Source organism: Biomphalaria glabrata, chromosome 1, assembly GCF_947242115.1.
Source record: "Biomphalaria glabrata chromosome 1, xgBioGlab47.1, whole genome shotgun sequence".
NCBI lineage: Eukaryota > Metazoa > Mollusca > Gastropoda > Planorbidae > Biomphalaria > Biomphalaria glabrata.
In genome coordinates, this window is record NC_074711.1 from 16,114,104 (window position 1) to 16,136,399 (window position 22,296).

Here is a 22,296-nt window from a genome sequence, read left to right on the forward strand (position 1 = left end):
AGTCATGTGACAGTTCGTGACGTCGAGTTCTGTATAAAAGTTAAACAACCGAGAGTCCCCGAGACAAATGTTTAAAAGCAAGCGATGTATACGACCACTTCAAATAAAATAAAAGGTAGCCTCCCAAGTTATCGATGCTCCAGTGTTGGTGGACAGTGTAATGTGTAAGAACAATACTTCGGCGCTAATAAATACACAAATTACTGTAAGTTGTATGGTTTCCAAGTCAACTGTGTGTGAAGGCGCCAAACATTGTTCAAATACACTAGCGACTCATCGTCAATATAAGCTGCCAACTTAGAATGTAGAAATTAATCGATTAGGTTGGGGTCGAGGCCAAAAAAATTTTTTTTTCGAAAATAATCGATAGGCCTTCTGGTGAAAATATGAAATGTGGTAAGGTTTGATAATTTGAAGTGGTCATTTGTTTATACGGTTGCACAAATTATCTAAGTGGTGGACTAAGGGCTTGCAGGGCCGGCCTTAAGTAATTGGATGCCTTAGACAAAGTGACTAGCGAGGCCGTAGGTGAAAGGAATAGGGTGGCGCCAAATGAAACAGAAAAACAACAAAGTAAGATATAAAATATACGCAATGAATTATAAACCGTCCTAAGCCCTATGCAGTTGCCTAGTTTATCTATGTCAAGGCCGGCCATGGTGATTGTTAGTCATGTTGATCCGTAATTTTAGATCTGTTTTCGAAGGATGAACTAGAATAGAGTAATCTTCAATGTCATAGTCTGTTATTTCCACGTTTCTAAAGGCTCACCAGATCTCCCACAGTTTCAGCCGCGGGGCAATGGATGCAAATTAAAAGACGGAATCCTGTTCACTGATGAGTTTCATTGTAGCCTGCACATTAGCTCTCACAGGGATACGGAATACTCAATGAGACTCTGGATGGACAGGGATGTGCTAACTGAGTTCGAGGCAGTGGTGGAAGGGATAACTTGTTCAGACTGTAAAAGGAGGGGGGGAGGTTCTCGAAAATGATAATTTCTAAAATTGGAAAAACAAATCGTGAAGGACGAAAATTAAATCTGCCAGAGTTCTAACAAAACGAGGACATCTCTGATTGAATACATCAATAGTCATTTTCATCAGGTTAGAAGGTGCTCATCATGCGCCGCTGTGAACGTATGGTTCATGGAACAACTTTCTTGAAACCTGAGTTCTATGTTTAATTTATTGTATATGTTAAAGGATAGTGTCAATGTCAAGGTCATCGTCTGCGTTATAGATAGCAAGGTCTGAAAGGGGCACTTAACTGCGGCTTACTTTATGTCAACAGATTACATGTTGTACCAACAAATACAAATACTATATCAGAAATGAACGAAACAAAACCAACAGAATTTTTGTTCAAAAATGTTATTTTATTTCTGCTCACATTGGATTCTTTCCCCTGTTGATAGATGTTCAAAGAATATTTTGGAACGATTTCCTTCCTACAAACAGTTTGTTGTTTCAACTTGTAGACATTTAATAGTCCCCCAAGTAATTAGAACCCAAGAGCCAGATATGTCACACACAGATACCTATCCATCTACCTACTCCTCTTTCTCTCTCTCTCTCTCTCTCTCTCTCTCTCTCTCTTCCACTCCTCAAACACTTTACAAGATAATGAGTCAATTCAAAAACATAACTCAAAAAAAAAAAAACTCTGAACTTCAATGAGTGAGTACTGCACTCTTAGCAGTGGATTGTATTTTATTTGTGCACACAACTGACACAACAGCAACATTCCTGACAGGATGACTCACAGCGCATGAAGATACACACCATATGGGAGAGGATCAAGTCTTTATCAGAAGCAAATCTCACTTTTACTTTCATCCTAACAACTATCTGGAACGTAAGAAAGTAACAACTGTGGAGTCAGGCCATGTTTCTAATTTGGAGTCAAAATATATTCTCTTGAATAACAGAGATAATTATCACATAGATATCTTATTATCACATAGATATCTTATTATCATATAGATATCTTATTATCGCCACGATAATAATTAAAGAGATAATGAGACACTAACGGTTGGAAGGGATGGCTCATGATATTCAAATTAACAATTAATAGTGACTTTGCAGTCATTGGTTTATATGCTTGACTAAGTGCATGACGCGTAGGACGCAATCATCTTTTTTATTTTTTTATTTTTGAGAAACGTCTTTATTATATAAGATAATATAACAACAGCTGTATCGTTTCAGAGACTACAAGAATTCTATATTATAGAGATCTCAAGGAGAGAAATGGGAAGAGAAACATTTCTGGAGGGAAACAAACTTGAAGCCGAGTTTTTACTTGGAGATAAAACTAAGGGCTTATTACAAATCTTATATCAACTCACTCTGTCTGTCTGGTAAAACAAAGTGTATGTACATCCTGTCCATCTATCTATCTATCTATCTATCTATCTATCTATCTATCTATCTATCTATCTATCTATCTATCTATCTATCTATCTATCTATCTATCTATATCTATCTATCTATCTATTTATCTACCTATCTATTTGGTACATCTCCGGGAAAACCAACGATGGCAGTATTTCGAGATATTTGAGCGGGTGGCCTACGTGTGTATGTGTTTGCCTCGCTTCTGTATACATGGTATATGGTTATACAGGGTCAAGGGTCAGACGAGTAGTCTTGTTATCAGCACATGGCAACCAAAGAACTCACAAGCTACGATATGAAAAGGTTAAGGTCAGGGCATCTCTAGTTTTCTCTCTCTCTATGACTCTCTTCTTTATTTTCTCTTTCTTTCTCGCAACATTCTTGTCCTTTCGTTTTGTCTTTTTTTTTCTCTCTTTTTGTTGTACACTAATCAAAAGTGTCTTTTATTTTGGGTTTTTTTTCTCTCTAAGTCTTTCTTATTTTCTCCTGCTTTTGTTTTTTTTTTAAACTATTACTCATCTTTCTTTCTCTTTTCTCGATTATTCCGTCTCTCTTTTATTCTTTTGGTTTGTTAATCCCCAAATAGTTATGCAATCATGTTCAGATTTGTTTTTGTTGTGTTTATTCTAGACTTCCATTGCGTCCTGGCAGTTGATAAACCTAAAAGAAAAGTTGAAATGTAACCTAATGTGACGCCTGTCAATCATCAGAGAAGGTCTGGACATTGACCTGCAACTTCGCAACCTGTGGACAGGGGAGAGCAATAGCTCGTTGTTTTCTTCCTTTGAAGTCAAAAATTGGTAAAAAAAAAAAATTAGACTTGGTATTCAGTTTCAAATTGAAGAGCCGCGTAAATACCTTTGCAATCGTCCGTGACTCATAAGAACTGTTAATGCAAGTTGTTTCTCTTTGAACTAAGTCCTATTGCACTGCTCGACACCATAGCAACAAATTAATATCTTCTATTTTAACAATACCTGCTGTCCGCGTGATATGAACACACAACAACTTGCTGCTCCAACTTTATTGGAGATTTTAACGACAAACTAAACAATGTCAAGGACTCTGAATTAAAACCCAATGCTGCCAACTAAATTTTAAAAAAATTGATTTTTGATTTACAAACAGAAGAGCTACGAAAATGTGTTTCTGCAGTGCTAAAAGTGCGCGAAAATTATCATGTACTTTTTGAAAAAACATCGACACAGCCTTTAATATTTTTAATTTTTTTTTTATAGTTTTCCCGCCAAATATAAAAATCCCCAAATACAGTAGATTAGACAAACAATTTAAGCAGTAATCTGTAAGCATTTTTGTATATGCAAGAATAAATCGTGACCTTGTTATTATTGATATTTTATTAGCAAACAGAAACAAGAAGATAAGAGCGCGGAGCAATGTCCTAGAGACTTCAACAATCACCAGCTATCTAGTACAAACAACAAAATATTGGAAACTGAACGTCGATAGAAAGAATGAGGGGCCTCCACTGTAGACTATATATTGTCTATTGTCTACATTGAGTTTCTGGTTTCTTTTACTAGTTTAGCTGGTTATTAGATTTCATACATCCCATAGAGGGGTTGTGTCCTCGGGCGTTGTGTCCTCGGGCGTTGTGTCCTCGGGCGTTGTGTCCTCGGACGTTGTGTCCTCGGCCTTCTCTTGAGTTGAACGCTGAAGCATTCTACAACTCTGATAGCGCTATCTTCTGTGTGTCTACAACTCTGATAGCGCTATCTTCAGTGTGTCTACAACTCTGAGAGCGCTATCTTCTGTGTGTCTACAACTCTGATAGCGCTATCTTCTGTGTGTCTACAACTCTGATAGCGCTATCTTCTGTGTGTCTACAACTCTGATAGCGCTATCTTCTGTGTGTCTACAACTCTGATAGCGCTATCTTCTGTGTGTCTACAACTCTGATAGCGCTATCTTCAGTGTGTCTACAACTCTGATAGCTATCTTCTGTGTGTCTACAACTCTGATAGCGCTATCTTCTGTGTGTCTACAACTCTGATAGCGCTATCTTCTGTGTGTCTACAACTCTGATAGCGCTATCTTCAGTGTGTCTACAACTCTGATAGCGCTATCTTCTGTGTGTCTACAACTTGGCCGGGCATTTTCATTAGTGCCATTAACAACCTGACACTTTGCTGTCCAGTATTAGCGCCAGTACTGAGTGGGTCTAATTTAGATGAACTTAGTAGGAATGCTGGAAACTGTATAAATTAGTAATCATATAGATTGTATAATTCGCTTTTGAGAACTAATAATCAGAATATTTTTCCTTACTTGAATAGAAAGTAGGCCTACTTTCCAAAGACATTTCGACCTAGCACGATTGACTATGTGTATTGCAATTAACTTTCCATTCAATGCATTAAACGGTGCCCTATTTCTTACTGAGTACAAAGCAGTCCATCCTCAGATTTAAAGTATGATCCGACAAAAAAAAACAACTTTAGTCATTTTATGTTTAGAGCATAGACTTATATCTAGACTGAAAACCGGTAAGAAAATTCTTATCCGCGACTGATCGATTCACAGACCTATACATATATAGATTTTTATGTACGTAAACTCTTTTTTTAGGCTCTAAGGATAGTCTCTGTCTAAGAAAAGTAATGATCTTTAGTTTTCAAAGTTTAGAAATACTGCAAAATCATTTCTCGGATATTCACGCAAATATATGAAACAAAGCTATTTCCTGTTTGTTTCCATTGAGATAATGTTTCAAAAATCCTAGATGAAAATAATTCACGTTGATATAAATCATCTTATGTACATTTAAATAGATTGATTACCTAGATCTTTCTAGATTATGTATCTAAAAATTGCAAAATAATAATTATGAGACGAGAGTACTCTTATTTTTGATGTTCAATTACTAGATCTAGATCTAAAAATTAAATTATATGTTACAAAGGTTAGGGTTGAAAAAAACAAAAACAAACAAAAAAAAACCCACCTTACTTCTTTTAACTACTTTACAAAACAACGCCTTGATCCAACTTTCTAAAAAATTTTCACATTTTTTGTAGTGTTAAAAAATCTTCCAGTCTAGAGTAGTATATATAATTCTATGGTTTAGAGACAAAACGTGTCCGCTGGAGTCAGAAATAGGGTAACATTACCTTGGCAATGTGATCAAGGATGGTATATAACAAAAACTTAGTGTGATCAACTATACACATATAAGCTCTCTCACTCAACTATAACTTTATACACTCATACAAGTCCTCTCACATAAAATACAAACAACATACATACACATGGTACGTCTCACAACCCATAACAGAATCAGTAAACTGATTTTTATTTAAATCATCGTGTATTGCTGCAATGGCATTATTTAGGCAGTAGTGTATTCATAAAATTACTTTGAAGTTGTAAGTACTAACAGACATGGGCCTAACCTTTTTATACAGTTTGTCTTTACAACAGGTGGGCCTTGAGTACTATGTAACGTAGACTGTTTTAGGAGTGTTAACTAGCTCTGCCTTAAATGTGTAAACTTCGATGCGTCATTCATTACGTTGAGTATTTTCTACCTACTGTGCACATATTTTTTTAGACTGAACCTCGTTTGTAAGAGATGCCCTCCTGGGATGGGGAAAGACCATCTTCCTAGGCTACTGTCAGACAGGAGAATCTCACGCTGGTGTGGTGAGGAAAGGTGTGTGCGGGACGCACACGGCAAGACGTAGTGGGGGAAAAAAGGCCCGTCTGTGAGAAAAACGCCTCCCAACTTACCCCAGCCCACTTCCTTCGTCCCAATTCTCGTTCGCCTCCAGCGTAGCAAAAGAGGGTCAGGCCAGCGCCCCTCTGTAGTAGGCGCCGTAGTCTCGGCACCAAGAATATTTTTTTCCCTCGTGGTGAGCAAGTAACCGTGTGCTCATGCGCTACGACGACCGTATCTCTGTTACTCAGTCTTATAATGTAAGCTTTGGGAACTTGGCCTACATAATTGTATAATGTGTGTGCATTCGTTTTGGACTTCTAAAGTATAGTTTGAAATGAATTTCCTCGGTCTAAGTGTTTGTTGTTCACAAAATGAGCATTGAATTTATGCAACGCTGCTAACGTTTAATGTTGTTTGTTCTTCTATGACTCTATGTGATTTTAGAAGATGTAGATCTAGAATAGTTTGACTTCTTACGAGTTTTTTGTTATATTTTTTTCTGCGTATTTTTTAAATGAGTTGTTTTGACTCTCTGTTGCCAAATACGTATACATATCAATCTAGTCATTCACGGGAAGATATTGTCGTTCTGTTCTATTGCTAGCTTGTTGAGTGGGTGGGTTTAGTCACTTTAGTGTTGATCTTAAATTTAGCAGCAACTAGCGGTCTTTCTACCAATGAAATAGTCAAGCCTGTCTGCAGACGTGACCGATCAGTGTTTAGATAGTAGGCTTACGCCGTGGATCTGAATCAAGATCTTGATCTATGTGCGATAGTTTGTAATAGCAGCCATTAAACTGAATGTGTGTTCGGTCTTACAGTGAATACAAATCTTGTAGATCTAGTCAAATGTTAGTTTGAATTGTATTTAAAATAGTTTTCAAGCCTCGGCCTTTAGCGTATAATGTAGATCTGTCTTTATCGATAGGCATAGGCTATAACTATAATGATTATACTAAAATCTAAATAGAAATAGATCTAGCATTATTTGTAATGTGTAATAGATCGATATATTATATTTATAGAAGTTATAAAAATAACTTAATTCTTATGCAGGTTTGGAATGTGGCTATTGCCTCTATTGTTGTTATGTGTATGTATTATTTGTCAAGAGTCTTGGGTAGGGCCTACTGAAGCAAAACCAGCCTGTGTTGTGTGATTGTTTGTTTGTTTTTTGTATTTTCTGAATCGTGTTTATGCTTGATGGATTTTCACTGAATTTGACAGTTGTGCATATAGATTTTATGCACCGTATCATTTCGTTGGCTAGTTGTAGATTATATTTCATGCTATATAGATCTAATCGTTTAGCTTTATTAATTATTCAAATTGTTTCCCTTTTCGTATTTAAGGCTGCTGATCTTTCTTTTCGGAATTATTCAAAAACACATAAGTTGAAAGTTCACGTGTGTTTCTGAATCAGGATGGAACACGGGACCGCTGAGCTCCTGTGTGGATTACCTTCCATAGCAACCCTCGGCAGCAGGCACCACACATCTTACCCCTCGTATCCTACACCCCGGGGTGCAGGTGGGGCAACACGGTGTAGCAGTACAAAACCAGTGGATGGCGTAAAAACTTGGACCGTGGTCAGTGGCCGTGTCGGTCAAAGGTCCAGATGCACGTCTAGTCTATTATTATTGTGTTTCTATTCTACCATGCTTGTGCTGCTGTTGTTGTTGGCCTCGGGAGCGGAGGCTTTTAATATAGACCTGAGAACGGCTGTGGTGCACCATGGCCCAGCAGGCAGCTTTTTTGGATATTCCGTTGCTCAACACATTGACCAATCGACCAACTGGTAAGTCACTCGACATTTTAGATTCTTTCCTTAAAAACAATATTCGTAATTAATCCTAAGAATAGAATGGGCACACGCAAGTCAGTGGGTAAACGTATAGGTCATAGGTCGTATTGGTTACTCAATGGATATCATCTAAATGTGTTGTTTCCACTTAGAAGACTTAGACTTAGACTGTTTTACTACTTGAGCGTTGTTTGGACAAGCCAGGACTAGGTCCGAATATAATCAATATATTAAAATAAAAAGAAATGCATTCAAAAAGTTGTCCGTGACATGCCTACTCTCTACTCTGTGTCTGTTCATTCGTTCAAATATAGTTGAGGGTAGGTAAAATCTAGAATAGTTGAGGGGACAGTGGACATTTTTACCCTTTTTTTTAAGATCTATATTTACGCCACATGTAAATAAGTAAACCAGATACAAATCTTTGTTTGTGTCCTGGGGGGTGTGTGTTCCTGATTCTCTTGACTCTGGATCAGTGGATTATAGCTATCTTGATTTTTTAAAATCGAAATTGAATCTGGTCAAAGCACACTAGTTCATTGAAAGCTCCATCACTTAGTTGAAACAGGGGAGGAAATCTGTTAGTCTTTTTTTTTTCCAAACATAGATCATGAATATATAGTTGATACTGATGATCTAGATTCTAGATACTGGACGATCTAAGAGCCTACTCTCTTCAAAGGTTGTCGATAGTTGAACTTGACTTCAATTGCATTAGTCATTAGACTTGAGCTTAGTTCTCGTTTTAAGGAAACTATCACATCTACTTTGAATAACTATGAATGTCCGTGTGTGTCATATTTTCAGCTTTTGAACTACACATTTGTGATGCAGTGATGATGTTACTGAAAAGAGGGCGGGGGGAGTGGTTCCGAAGTGTGTGCTGACCACTTGACCCAGGTGTTGAAAGATGGGGGAGAAGGGGTGAAGACTTTGGTAAACACTTGTGTTAGGTCAGACCTATTTCAAGCGCACACACACACACACGTGTAAAACACACACACACACACACAATCTCTTCACGGTTTGGGTGTTGAACTACCGTTTCTATTATTAGAAGTGCTTCCTCAGGTGAACTAGTCGATAAGGATTAGTAACAGTAGATACATTTGTGTTGAATGCCTGCCTGAGTTGCTCAGGATAATCACTTCGACTGGAAAAGATTAGGATGCACTGTGCACTGTCTGGGTTTGTCTGAGTCTATCCTCACTCACTTGGCTGTGTTGTATTACTTTTTCTTCTCCCCTCCCCCTCCATTTTTTTAAATATAAATTATCTCAAGCATGATGTAGAATCATACATTGGATTCTCTTGTCGAAACAATTTTACTTCTTTTATGGCGTACTTGTCAAGGTTTTACTAAGAAATTGTCCGCCCGTTGATAAACCTTTTTATAGACTACTTTATAATATCGTGTTTTAAGAGAATATGCAAGTGTTCTTATCTTATAATTACTTATATATTACAGACATTACTGCAAAGAAGAAAATAAAGTAACTACATTTCGACTTTAAAAAAAAGTATCATTCTGAAATGTAATGCACCGGTATAAAAATGACCTATCAAACATTTTTAATGCATGTCAGCCTCAAGTCTAAATCGATCTACAGTCTACATGCTCTACAAATAAATCGTTGATTTGTAATGGAGAATCATTTCCTATCGTGAATGTAATTAGTGTGTTAACAAAACTAACAAGAAAAGAAAAACGAACTCGTATTATTGTTCTGATTAGCTCATTCTAGTTCACTGGCTAGTGATCTTATCTTATATAATACAGACGTTACTTCAAAAAAGAAGATGATTACGTCCTACGCGTCATGCATTTAGTCATGCGTTTTAATCAATGACCTGCCAAGTCACTGGTTTTCCTGGCTAGCTCAGGCAACCCATTCCATGCTCTAATAGCGCTAGGGAAGAAGGAGCATTTGTACAAATTTGTCCTAGCATATAGAATGAGAAATGTGCCTTATCTTTGTGTCTTTCTGAGTATTTTATTAGATTTTGTATTAGAAGATTATGGTTCAGTGTTTTATGTATAATTGCTACTTTACTTTTAAGTCTTCTATCCTGAAGGCTTTTTAAATTTAGTGATTTAACTAAAGCTGTTACTCTAGTCAAATGTGAATGGGGCTATTCACTATGCTCTGCAGATTCCTTCTCTAGAATCAACTCTAGCAACGCAATGAGCTGATTATCCTGGACAATAAGTCACGAGTATTAAAGTATAAATATTATAAGCTGTGCCTTTTTATGAATTTGTAATGGACCTCATTCACCAATCGTAAACAATCAACATTTAGTCACGTGATCTTATTGATAAAACAACGGAAAAAAAACTGTCACGTGACAACCATCATGAATTAAACATGAGATCGTAAATTATATAGAAGAGATAGAGCACCACGTGCTAAATGTTGTTTGTTTACGATTGGTGAATGAGGTCCATTGAATATATGTGTGTGTGTTGTGAACTCCTAGCCTATAGCTCTGACATGGGCACATAAACTTCCTAAACGTGTGTATTTCAACAATTTAAAAGAAACACCAGGGATGTATTAAGAACAGAATCTATTTAATAAAGCAATTGAAATAACTAGATCTATAACTGTAGATAACGCCAACAAAAGTTGCATCACTAAATATACACCAAAACTATAAAACTGCCTTATATTGTACTTCTATTATTCAATCACAAAACTCAGGCCTCTGACAACAATAACAGTATCCCAAGGGCCGTCACTCCACTTTAACTAATAGACCAATGAAATAATAATAAATAAACATAGAATTCCTTAAATCTTACACCCAAGATTCTATCAAGTGTTGTTTATAATACTATATACAAATACAATCATCACAATGTGCATGTCTAATACCATACAAAAAGAACATTCTCCTTGGTTCCGCTGAGTGGAAGTCTGATCTTAGTTTTCTAGAGACCTACTTCATCTATTAACTGACCCGTGTGTAGAAGACCATATCCGACCAAGTTAGATAAACTCAGATAACAGTTGACCCTGTCCACTAATCAAAGCTAGATGTGCATGGGAGAGATGTCACTGGCTGTTGGGAAACGTCAAACGATACTATCTACATTTCTTGTGTAGCCAAGTTCAAGAAGTTTGGTTAAGCGTACACATTACGTTTATGAAGACAGCACTAGGGACCACATTTTTAATGTGAAAAGATAGTAAATTAAATGCTCTTGAGGTTAGGTCTCTTAGTACTGCGTTACTGCTAGGCGGAGTTGCCGTATCGGGGTTGTGCTTTGGTCCCACGCGTTCCATACTTTCGTTCTATTTGATTCACTATTTTCTGTCGTTAAAACTTTGGTCCCTAGTGCTGCCTTTATGTATGTAGTATGTATGTATCGTTCGTAGCTTCAGATTTGTATTTGACTTAGCATGTAGTCAGTCAAAGATTACATGCTAGATGTGATAGCTAAATGCAGGGAAACTACAATCCACATAATCCTGTAATGTCAAATCTCCTATAAATAAACAAACTGAATCAGGGTATGGTATGTCCAAGACACTGAAAGCTTATAGAGTCCTTTATTTGTTGGCCGAGTGGTAAAGCGCTTGGCATCCGAACCTGGAGTCTTGAGTTCCAATCCAGAAGAAAACTGGGATTTTGAACTACGAGATTTTAAGTACACCCTTGAATCCTATCAACTCTAAGGACTACCTGACATATAATCTATATGTTTTGAAAGTAGTGCTGGCCACGTGATACCTACGTTAACCGTCGGCCGAAGAAATAAACACTAATACATTTTACATCATCTGCTCCCTAACATTGAAAGGTTTTCCTTTACTGATAACAAATAGCCTAAGTTTTGTCATTAAATGTTCTAGAACAAAACCTTTCTAATTAGGGGAAATAGCGTACATGAAGCCTCGGGCCGGCCCTAGACATATGGAAACTAGGCAGCTGCATAGGGCCTCCTATTGTTGGGGGCCTCGCACCCATATTTGTTTAGAGAAGAAATAGCGACACGGGTGCCCATCGTCATTGTTAGAGTACACTCGCCTGACCTACGTTTTAAAAAAAAATGGCGTATTTGTTTTTTCCCTGTTAATTTTTTATTTTTGGGTGCACCAAAATTCACTTCGAGAACGGCCTCCATTTCTCTAAGGCAGGCTCTGCTTAACTTAAACTAACGCATCAATATACCCCTGCCCCTTCCCAAAACAACAACAACACATTAACGCATCACTATCCCCCTTTCTCCCACATACACACACATGCTCTCAAGGTTTAGAGGCCAGATAACTCTTTGGAAAGATTAAGTATCTGGACGAGTTGCGGGTCCTAGTGTTTCCAATATGAGGATTAGCTGAGCAAATACTTGCCTTCATGTACCTTTTTTTTTTTACTTTTACTAGTCTAAGTCAACTACTCCTGTTCCGCTCCAGTTGCTCCCCTTGCCTAAATGTATACCTTGGCCGTCCCAGCACCTTGTAACACACACACACACACGCGCGCGCGCACAGGCTACCCTCTTCTCCTTTTGTGCTTCATTTCAACATCTGTAATTATTGTATGTGTGTGTGTGTGTGAGGGAAAGACAAAAATGAGTGTATGAGAAGTGGAGAGGGGGCGGGGGGCACTTTGTTGACCAGATGCTACCCACTGTGTTGGACGAGAGAAAATAGGTTCAGATCTTGCTATTCATTGACTGGAAATAAACTAACTGTCTCACGTGCTCGACTCGTGTGTGTGTGTAGCGTGCACGTGGGCTATAAATAGTGTCGAGCACTTTCTTTGTGTTTTGATTAAGAATATCACAAAAGTTATTTATCATAAAGTGTAACACCCCCCCCCCTTTCTTTCCATTTTTCTCCACTCGTATACAAGACTAAATTTGTTTTTAAAAATGTAAGAAGTGTTATTTTGCGAAACAAGTGGCAAACATGCCAGTATACATTTATAATTTGTGACATCTGTAAACTAGCGAAACAATCTGAACATAATGTAAAAAATATCTGCAAGAGTACAGGTCTAGCAAGCCATGCATAACATGCATATTTTGTTTTTCTTTCTTATTGCTGAAGATTGACCACCAAGACGATTATGCTATTAAAACAATGATGAAATAAGAGCTTTGTTGTCTAGAAATGTGCCTTTACATAGATATGCTGAGCCGTTTGAATGCAGTTGTGTAAACGTGTTGCGACCATCTCTCCTAATACGCACACAAAGTTATCTCTGAGGAATTAGATTTTGTCGAAGGTTCTCTACCGATATACCTGGCATTGCGGAGAGATAATTTTGACAGATTTTGGAAACTAGATCTGTTTGCCTTCCTAATCAATGAGAAATACAGAACCTTTGAAACTCGGCTGTTTTTTTGTTTTTTTTTAAAGGCTTCTGCTGTCAGTCTAAAATGTATTGAGAAAACATTCTATTTCGGGGTTCCATTTCACCGATTAGATTTAGTTTCTTACTCAACAAACCACGAGGCTGAACAAGACTAGCAGTGGCGTTACCTTAGCTGGGACGGGGAAAACTAGCAGTGGCGTTTCAATCAACAATTAGGGACAATGTTAGCAACGGGGTTTCTATCCACAAGAAAACGTTCGGACTTGAATATTTGCTTTTGTACAATACGACTATTGTGTAACCTTTCCCACACACGGCTGGACATTTGTACCCAGACGTTAGAACGGTGATACATCTGTATGTTCAAGAACTATCATTGTATTAGTCATCTGTGCTACACTGAGTAGTTAAGCTTGTTATTAATCAAGAGAATATTTGCTCTGAATTATAATATAGAAGACTGTTCGCTTGCCCGAATGACGCCCAACCTTAGAAGGAAATAAACACCACTAGAAGAAGCATGACACCAAAAAAATGAGACGGATGAACATTCCTGTTAAAATACATCACCGCTGCACTCGATTAAATCCGCTGTAAATATTGTATTTTAAATCTGCAATAACAAGTCATGGGTCAGTGCGTCTCAACGCAAGTGTTCCCACGTACAAAGAGAACCCAGATATTTCTCAAAGAGTCAGAGTCAGTGTGAATTTGAGACGAAGTTCATTGAGATCAAATGTGTTCAGAGTCACGGTAGCAATGGACAGTAGTTGAAAGTATCAGTAGTATTGATTGGTTGATACATAAAAGGGGATCGAGTGTAGAGAGGACTGACTGGGAGCCTTGGAGGGTGATTATTCTATTTCTGGGAGGGTCATTATTTTATTCCTAGGAGTGTAATCATCCTATGCATGGGAGATCTTGATCAATGATTATCATGTAATTTGGGTATCTAATTGGGGTGATGAGTTCTTTGTATCATGGGTGAATATTGCCCTTTGCTTTGGAGTTTGAGTAGCCTATCTTTTATGTGGGTTACATTACTTTTTATCTGTGCGTATGAGTACCTTTTACCTTGCAGAATGAGAACATTTTACCTGCAAGACTGCTCACATTACCAATTTTATGTTTTCTATATCGGTTATTTTAAACAAATGTAGAGATCTCTAAATTAAAAGTGCAGAGGCTTCTTTAGTCATTGGAAAGCGAACACTATTTAAAAAAGAAATATATGCATTATTTATAAACATTAAAATTACATTTTTTTTAACAAGTCTAAAACTTCTTTTTTTAAAATAATATATTGTCTATATTTATGTGTATAAAATGTAATAAAAATGCATTTATGGATGCAAAGGCTACTATCGAAAGCGCTTTTTTTTTTTTTACATTTTTAAGCAAAGTTTTTCAAATTATATTTTGATTTTTTTTTAAAGTTAATTAAAAGACGGTTTGCTTAGGCAAAATTTTTGTGAGATCAGTTCTTGCGATTTAAGTGTTTGTTTGTGTACACTTGTAATGTAATGATTGAATACAACAATCCCGCAGGGTCACCACGAGTTTCTGTAAAACACGAACTTACTTTATATCTTAAAATCTTGTTTTTATATTTTTCTTCAATATAGCTGTGTAATGTAATGAGCCAACATTTTTGTTAACATCTACTTGTATTTTCAAAGTAAAATGTAAACTGCCTCTCCTACTGGACAAACTAGTTCCAGCACTGAGACGCACCTAGTTGCTTCGTTGTGGGTAAACATGCTAATGACCAAATGCAACATTTTAACTGTAGTGTTGAATACAATTTATTTTCAGTGTAGTATTTTTAGATTTATAAATAATAGAAACACTCCTTAGAAATCTATTTCGTATTGTTACGTCTGTAAATAATGTTAAATGGTGTAATGTTGAAGAATGCGAATGTCGTGGAATGCTGTGTTCGTGCTTCTTGGAGTACTCTTGACACGTGACAAATATAGACACTACAAACTGACTTAAGTCCGTTTCAGCAGACAAATATAAAGTTTAATTTACAACATAATAACACTGCACTCCTTGTTAGTGTTACAAGTCAAGAAATAATAAACAATCCTATCCGCATAACAGCGGTATCAAATGTATCCAATACCGGTACGTTAAACTCTCCAGAGTATATTACAAATCACGTCCGCATCTCGGCGGGTAACACTGTACAGAATAATCCAGAATAATAATACATGACTCAAAAAGAACACTGGTATCAACTGCCTAAAAGATACTTCCTAACTGTAAATACTGCTTGACTTTTCTAAGTCGCTACTGTCCGTCCCGGACCAAAAATCTACTTGACCACCCGGTCTAAAGGATACCACTTGACTGAACTGACTTGACTGAACTCAAAGTCAACTTTATTCATTCTACTTCCTGTTTTCTACATCAGGAATTCCACGTGTCTTTTAACCTCTTAACATGACGTGAATATTAAATCAAGCAATGTCAACTGAGACTGTGACAACGTCCTAAATATACCCAAAAAAAAAACAAGGTTACAAAGACAGTTTGTGTGGAAACACAAACTCAAAATGACCCCCGAAGTGGTTCACCCAGGCAGGCTTCAATATTTTCAGAAAGAATGAATCCGAATGAAATTATATCAAAGACAAATGACAGTTAAGAATGGAAAAAGAAGGTTGACAGATCTTGTGTAGTGCCCCAACGGTCCAGCAGATCAAAGGATAGGTGAAAGTGAATCTTCAGTTAGATGTGAACCTGGCCTAACTAGTTCCCCTTTCAGACCTTGTGGTCAATAGGGCAGATGATGTAAAGTTCATCTGTTTTTTTGTGGCCTACGGCCTAACTAGTTCCCCTTTCAGACCTTGGGGTCAATAGGGCAGATGATGTAAAGTTCATCTGTTTTTGTGGCATACCGTTAACGAGGGTGCCAGCACTACGACCAACCGCCTTTACTTTTCCCCAACTAATGCCAGGTACCCATTATGGGTGGACACAGGGGCGCCCAAAGATTCCGAAGCCGAAGATCCCAGTCTTCACCAGGATTCGAACCCGGGACCCCCGGTTCGGAAGCCAAGCGCTTTGCCGCTCAGCCACCGCGCCTCCCTTGGCCTAACTGATGTCTTATAATTGATCTAATTGTTTTGAAAATGCCCCATCTCTTATTCGAATCCTCAAGAAAAGAATTTATTTTTGTATATGCTCGCAGAAAGGAAAGGAGAAGAGAATGCTGTTTACAAGATTACTATTCGTTTTAAATTAGGTCTAACTTATAATGCATACTAAGAAGATTGGAGAATTCATTACATTTTTACAAAGCTTATATTAACTTACTCTGTCTTTCTAGTAAAAAATGTGTACACGTTATTTCTCTCACAACTTTTCTCGGATCAAATTGAAACTCCGCACAATTATTTATTGACATAGACGAATGCAGTACATTTTTTTTTCTTTTTTTCTCAGAAGGGCAGTAGCTTGTATTATTCGGCAATACTTACTAGAAAACATTGAGACTTCTGTTACAGTCTGACACAGTATACCTTGTTACCTAGCTGTAAAATGAAACGACTAAAACTGGACAAACCGGTGAACCGTGTCAGACAGCACAGTGGACAACTGCGGTCCTGTTCCCCTTTATTATGTCAGTTGAGGTTGTAAGGGGAGGGGAGAGGAAAATATTTCAGGGTCTGTCCAGTGGAAACCGGTCCGCAAAGTAGATGCACTAGACAATAGAATGTGAGTGAGCCAATGGTAGACTGACAAATAGATAATATACACCCAGACTCTTAAAGATGTACTCATCTAGACAGGATTTTTTTATTTTCACACATTCGCTACTCAGAGTAATCTGCTCTTTAATATATATATTTAAAGATCCGGGTAACATTTCGCAATAAAAGAGAGAAAAAGAAAAGAAAGGGATGTGTAGAAATGTGATGACCTTATGAAGGAAACTAAAGACAAATTTAAGAAAGAAAAAAAAAAAGATTGGAAGAGATTTCGACTTTAAATTTTCAAAAAAAAAAACAACAAACCACCACATACGTAACATCAGGGACTCCAGGATGATCGTACATGCCTATATTGAGTATTGGGCCTAATTGTTGCGACGAGCAGAGAAATTCGTTTCTATTCAAAAGTGCACACAAATGACTAGATAGATACTTTTATTTAATGAGGCGCGGTGGCTGAGTGGTAAAGCTCTTGGCTTCCGAACCGAGGGCTCCCGACATTGAATTATGGTGAAGACTGGGATTTTTTATTTCTTGATCTGTAGGGCGCCAAGACGGGTATCTGATATTAGCTGGGGAAAAAGTAAAGGCGAGTGGTCGTTATGCTGGCCACGTGATACCCTTGTAAACCGTGAGCAACAGAACCGATGATCTTTACTGTTTACAGCATCTGCCCATATAAATCGTATGGCTGAAAACGGGAACTTTTAAAATTAAAATAATTAGCTTATCGTCCCAATTCTCACATTTGTACACCGGATACTTCAAAGACTCCATTTATGAAAATACCGGGATTAACCAAGACCCTTCGTTATATAAGGCCTCAACACTGACCTGCAACGTCACAACATGGCGTCGACCTTTTAAATCTTTTGAGACGTCGTACTGTGATCGTCGTCAAGATTGTGCTAATAGACACGACATTTGTTGGAGTTGCCTGGATAAATGATTTCCTGGTCTAGATTCCTGATATGGGATGATGTGCTTGGGAAAGTTAAAAAGGCTTTATGAGAGGTTGCTTTTGGCCATTCTCGGTTCTTAAACTTTTTTAGGGTTTATCACAGGCCACTTGGAATGGTCACTTTTATAAATAACAATGGATGCGTTATTTAAACAATGAGCTTGTTAAGTTCGTAGCCATGTACATTGTCCCACAGAAGTGCTAGGGCCTTCTAGTTTAGATTGAGTGCACCACTCTGTTCTTTCCTGCAAGTGTAAAGCACGTGTAAATGAACTTGAAGGAATTACTATTGCTGCTAATGTCTACACGTCAGTGTTTCTCAAACTTTTACTTGTGGCGCCCTCCCTCCCCTGCAGCCAAAAAAAAAACTTCGTTTATGCCCCCTCTCTTTAGCTGGAGACTTGGAGGATCGCTGTATTGAAACTTAAATACACATAATTATAGTACAATTCTAGTTTTATTTTGCATAAATATGTTTAAAAAACAAAAAAAGAATGGTCATTAAAGCTAGTTTGTTAAGCGTTGTTTTTCTTTCGGAAATAGTGATTTGTAAATAGTTTTAAAGTGTTTTATATACTAAAAAAATGTTCTTATTGGAATGGTAACAGGTTTCCCCCCCCCCCCTCTTTTCATCCAACAAGGAGGTCTGTGGGATCTTTGTTAACTTCGATGTTTTCCTGCGTCCAGAGCTTCACATATTAGTTCTTGGTATCTACCTTTGTTTCTGCTAGTAAGAAGTCACAAGGAGATGGGAGGGGTAGATATTGAAGTGTTGTCTTACACCGCTAGACTCATCCTATATATATATAAATAAAGTCCCAGCTGAATGAAGGAGGCCGCACTAGCCAGTACTTTAATACAAGGGTCATTTTAGGTTTGTACTGGACGTGACCGTGGTAAGATCAAGTTTCCTGTTAGGTAACACTTCTTGCCACCGACTTTCTTTTTTTTTTTTTAGTTCCTGTCACACACACAAAAATCGTTGACAAAAGATCTATGCCATTTGAGTAGATGTAAGTTTTGAAAAGTCATCTTCCAAATGTTTTGCAGCAGCCTGTCATGAAAACGGTAACATTTTGAAATGTCCTTTTCCAGAAACGACGCTTTCTTACTTAAAAATATTTGGATTTTTCCAGAATTAGTAACTAATGTCATTCAGTTTAGATTCAAACATGGATTGATAACTACAATGAAAATACTTGAAAAATAAATTGACGCCCCCGCCTCCCATTTCTTTTTAGTTCGGAGCTCCAGGCTCTGGCACGAAAGGGGGAGGGGAGAGTAGTTTGAGAAACGTTGTTCTGGATCTATCGTCTTATCTCAAACAGCAGAAGTAAACTGTGATGAAATCAAGGCAGAAGTAAACTCTGATGAAATCAAGGCAGAAGTAAACTCTGATGAAATCAAGGCAGAAGTAAACTCTAATGAAATCAAAGCAGAAGTAAACTCTGATGACATCAAAGCAGAAGTAAACTCTGATGACATCAAAGCAGAAGTAAACTCTGATGAAATCAAGGCAGAAGTAAACTCTGATGACATCAAAGCAGAAGTAAACTCTGATGACATCAAAGCAGAAGTAAACTCTGATGAAATCAAAGCAGAAGTAAACTCTAATGAAATCAAAGCAGAAGTAAACTCTTATGACATCAAAGCAGAAGTAAACTCTGATGACATCAAAGCAGAAGTAAACTCTGATGAAATCAAAGCAGAAGTAAACTCTAATGAAATCAAAGCAGAAGTAAACTCTGATGACATCAAAGCAGAAGTAAACTCTAATGAAATCAAAGCAGAAGTAAACTCTGATGACATCAAAGCAGAAGTAAACTCTGATGACATCAAAGCAGAAGTAAACTCTGATGATATCAAAGCAGAAGTAAACTCTGATGAAATCAAAGCAGAAGTAAATTCTAATGAAGTCAAAGCAGAAGTAAACTCTGATGAAATCAAAGCAGAAGTAAACTCTGATGAAATCAAAGCAGAAGTAAACTCTAATGAAATCAAAGCAGAAGTAAACTCTGATGAAATCAAAGCAGAAGTAAATTCTAATGAAGTCAAAGCAGAAGTAAACTCTGATGAAATCAAAGCAGAAGTAAACTCTGATGAAATCAAAGCAGAAGTAAACTCTAATGAAATCAAAGCAGAAGTAAACTCTGATGAAATCAAAGCAGAAGACATCTGCTATAAAGAAGAACGAAATAAACGAGGACTAATGTAACATATGCTGACCACATTGACAGACATAGATGTAAATAGTTTTCCATCTCCAATCTTCCACCATCTGGTATTTTACCATTAGATCTGGGTATATATATATATATATATTTTAAATTCTGTCTTGGTTACACTTAAGATTGCAAACTTCAAAACATTTGAATAAAATATTAACTCTCTTGGTTTGTGCTAAACAGAATTATCCACTATACTATACTTTAAAAAAAAATATGTATGTGTGCGTCAATTTACTTAGATTCAAGGTGATTTCAACTATACGAAAAGACTGGACAATTCAAAAGTGATCACGAATACTCACAGCTAGAGTCTGTATTAATTGGTTAATGAAAAAAAAAACAACCTTTAATTTAGATGTACACAGAGAGTATATAGTCTTATGTTGTAGGTGTACAGATCTGCCTTGAAATAAAGAACCAGCTTTTGTGGAAGAGTAGTCTGTATGCAGCAGTACTATTTATTGCTGTAGTCTTGGCATTTCTTAGACCAGATGTAACTTTAGATATAAACAATGATGTTCCCGAATTGTTTCCTTTTTTTTTTTATTGTAGCAGAATTGGGGACAGGGGGCTATGCAGGGAGATTAGCGCCACACGATGGCGCATGACTGTACAACTTGTCCTCAATGAACCCGAGTAAGTCACACTTGAAAGAGGAAATACGTTTCCTCCCCCCCCCCCCAATCTATCTGCGTCTTGACCTGATCGCCTGTCGTCATTTGATCTATCACTTAGTGTCTTAGAACCAGTAAGTAAGACGGAAGTGGGTTTCACAATGTCTACATTCATCGACCATGAAAGTTTGATGTCGAGTTTGTTTCGTTGATCAATGTTTGGTACCCTACCTCCCTCACGCCCTACCTCCCTTACTCCCTACCTCCCTTACTCCCTACCTCCCTTACTCCCTACCTCCCTTACTCCCTACCTCCCTTACTCCCTACCTCCCTCACGCCCTACCTCCCTTACTCCCTACCTCCCTTACTCCCTACCCCCCTTACTCCCTACCTCCCTTACTCCCTACCTCCCTTACTCCCTACCTCCCTCACTCCCTACCTCCCTTACTCCCTACCTCCCTCACGCCCTACCTCCCTTACTCCCTACTCCCTTACTCCCTACCTCCCTTACTCCCTACCTCCCTCACTCCCTACCTCCCTCGCTCCCATAACCATATTATTTTTTCATTTTTTTCTAGCTAAGTTTCTTTTTTTTTTTTTCTTCTTTCTCTCTTTAAAAACAAAATCAACCTGCAGACTACACCGACACATACACACAACAATGTTTGTGAAGTCAAAAACAGTTTGCTTCAGCTTTGAAACTACTGCTCAGTTATCATGCAAATGATCGAGATCTAGTTTCAAGTGCTACCCGGGAGCACAGAATAAAGTAGTAACAAAAAAAAAGTTTTGAAATATTTGAACTATCAAACTACATTTCACGTAGACATGAACACGAGACCAGAGCACCTTGACGTGGTCATAGAAATGATGACATGTAGCAGCACTGGGGTAGGAACATTTTTCGTCTTGTCCAAAGGTTGGCGAGGAGTACAGTATTTCACGTTGGTACGCTGCCCCAGCTGCGACCTACATATTTTGATATATGCAGTGCAGACAAAACCGTCGGTCGAATTAGTTTTTGAAGTGTAAAGCACGTGTCATTGAACCGAAAGGAAATACAATTGCTTCTAATGTCTACACATCAGTGTTTCTCAAACTTTTACTACTGGCGCCCGCCCCTATACCGCAGACAAAAAAAAAACACCTTCGATTACGCCCCCCTCCTTCGGGGACTTGGAGGAGCGCTGTATTGAAAATGAAAATAAACTTAAAGACATATAATTGTAGCACTATTACAGTTGTTTTTTGTTTTTTTTTAAGTATGTTTAAAAAACAAAAAATGAATGTTCATTAAAGCTAGTCCGTCAAGTGTTTTTTTTTTCTTTCGGAAATGTTTTGCAGATAGTTTTTTTAAGTGTTTTGTGTAGTAAAATGTTCTTATTGGAATGGCAACAGGTATTCAGCGGCTTATTTAGGTCACCTACCAATGTACTACATTCTATCTACAAGTATTCAGAGGCTTATTTAGGTCACCTACCAATGTACTACATTCTATCTGCAAGTATTCAGCGGCTTATTTAGGTCACCTACCAATGTACTACATTTTATCTACAAG

At 37.6% G+C, this 22,296-nt stretch overlaps 1 protein-coding gene across 8 annotated transcripts in view; it reads left to right on the forward strand.

The window, feature by feature from the left end:
- Positions 1–6,181: 6,181 nt before the first annotated feature.
- The window catches only part of LOC106073092 (integrin alpha pat-2-like), a 77,754-nt gene continuing 61,639 nt past the window's right edge, over positions 6,182–22,296 (forward strand). For 4 of the 8 annotated variants that reach the window (XM_056024584.1, XM_056024619.1, XM_056024627.1 and 1 more), the window contains exons 1-2: positions 6,182–6,338; positions 7,434–7,879. In XM_056024584.1, coding sequence (XP_055880559.1) covers positions 7,506–7,879 — 374 coding nt within the window. In that variant the 5' untranslated portion in view covers positions 6,182–6,338; positions 7,434–7,505. Of the gene's footprint in view, positions 6,491–6,688; positions 6,933–7,433; positions 7,880–22,296 lie in introns of those variants that run through there. The other 4 variants (XM_056024588.1, XM_056024607.1, XM_056024598.1 and 1 more) reach the window with 4 other exon arrangements.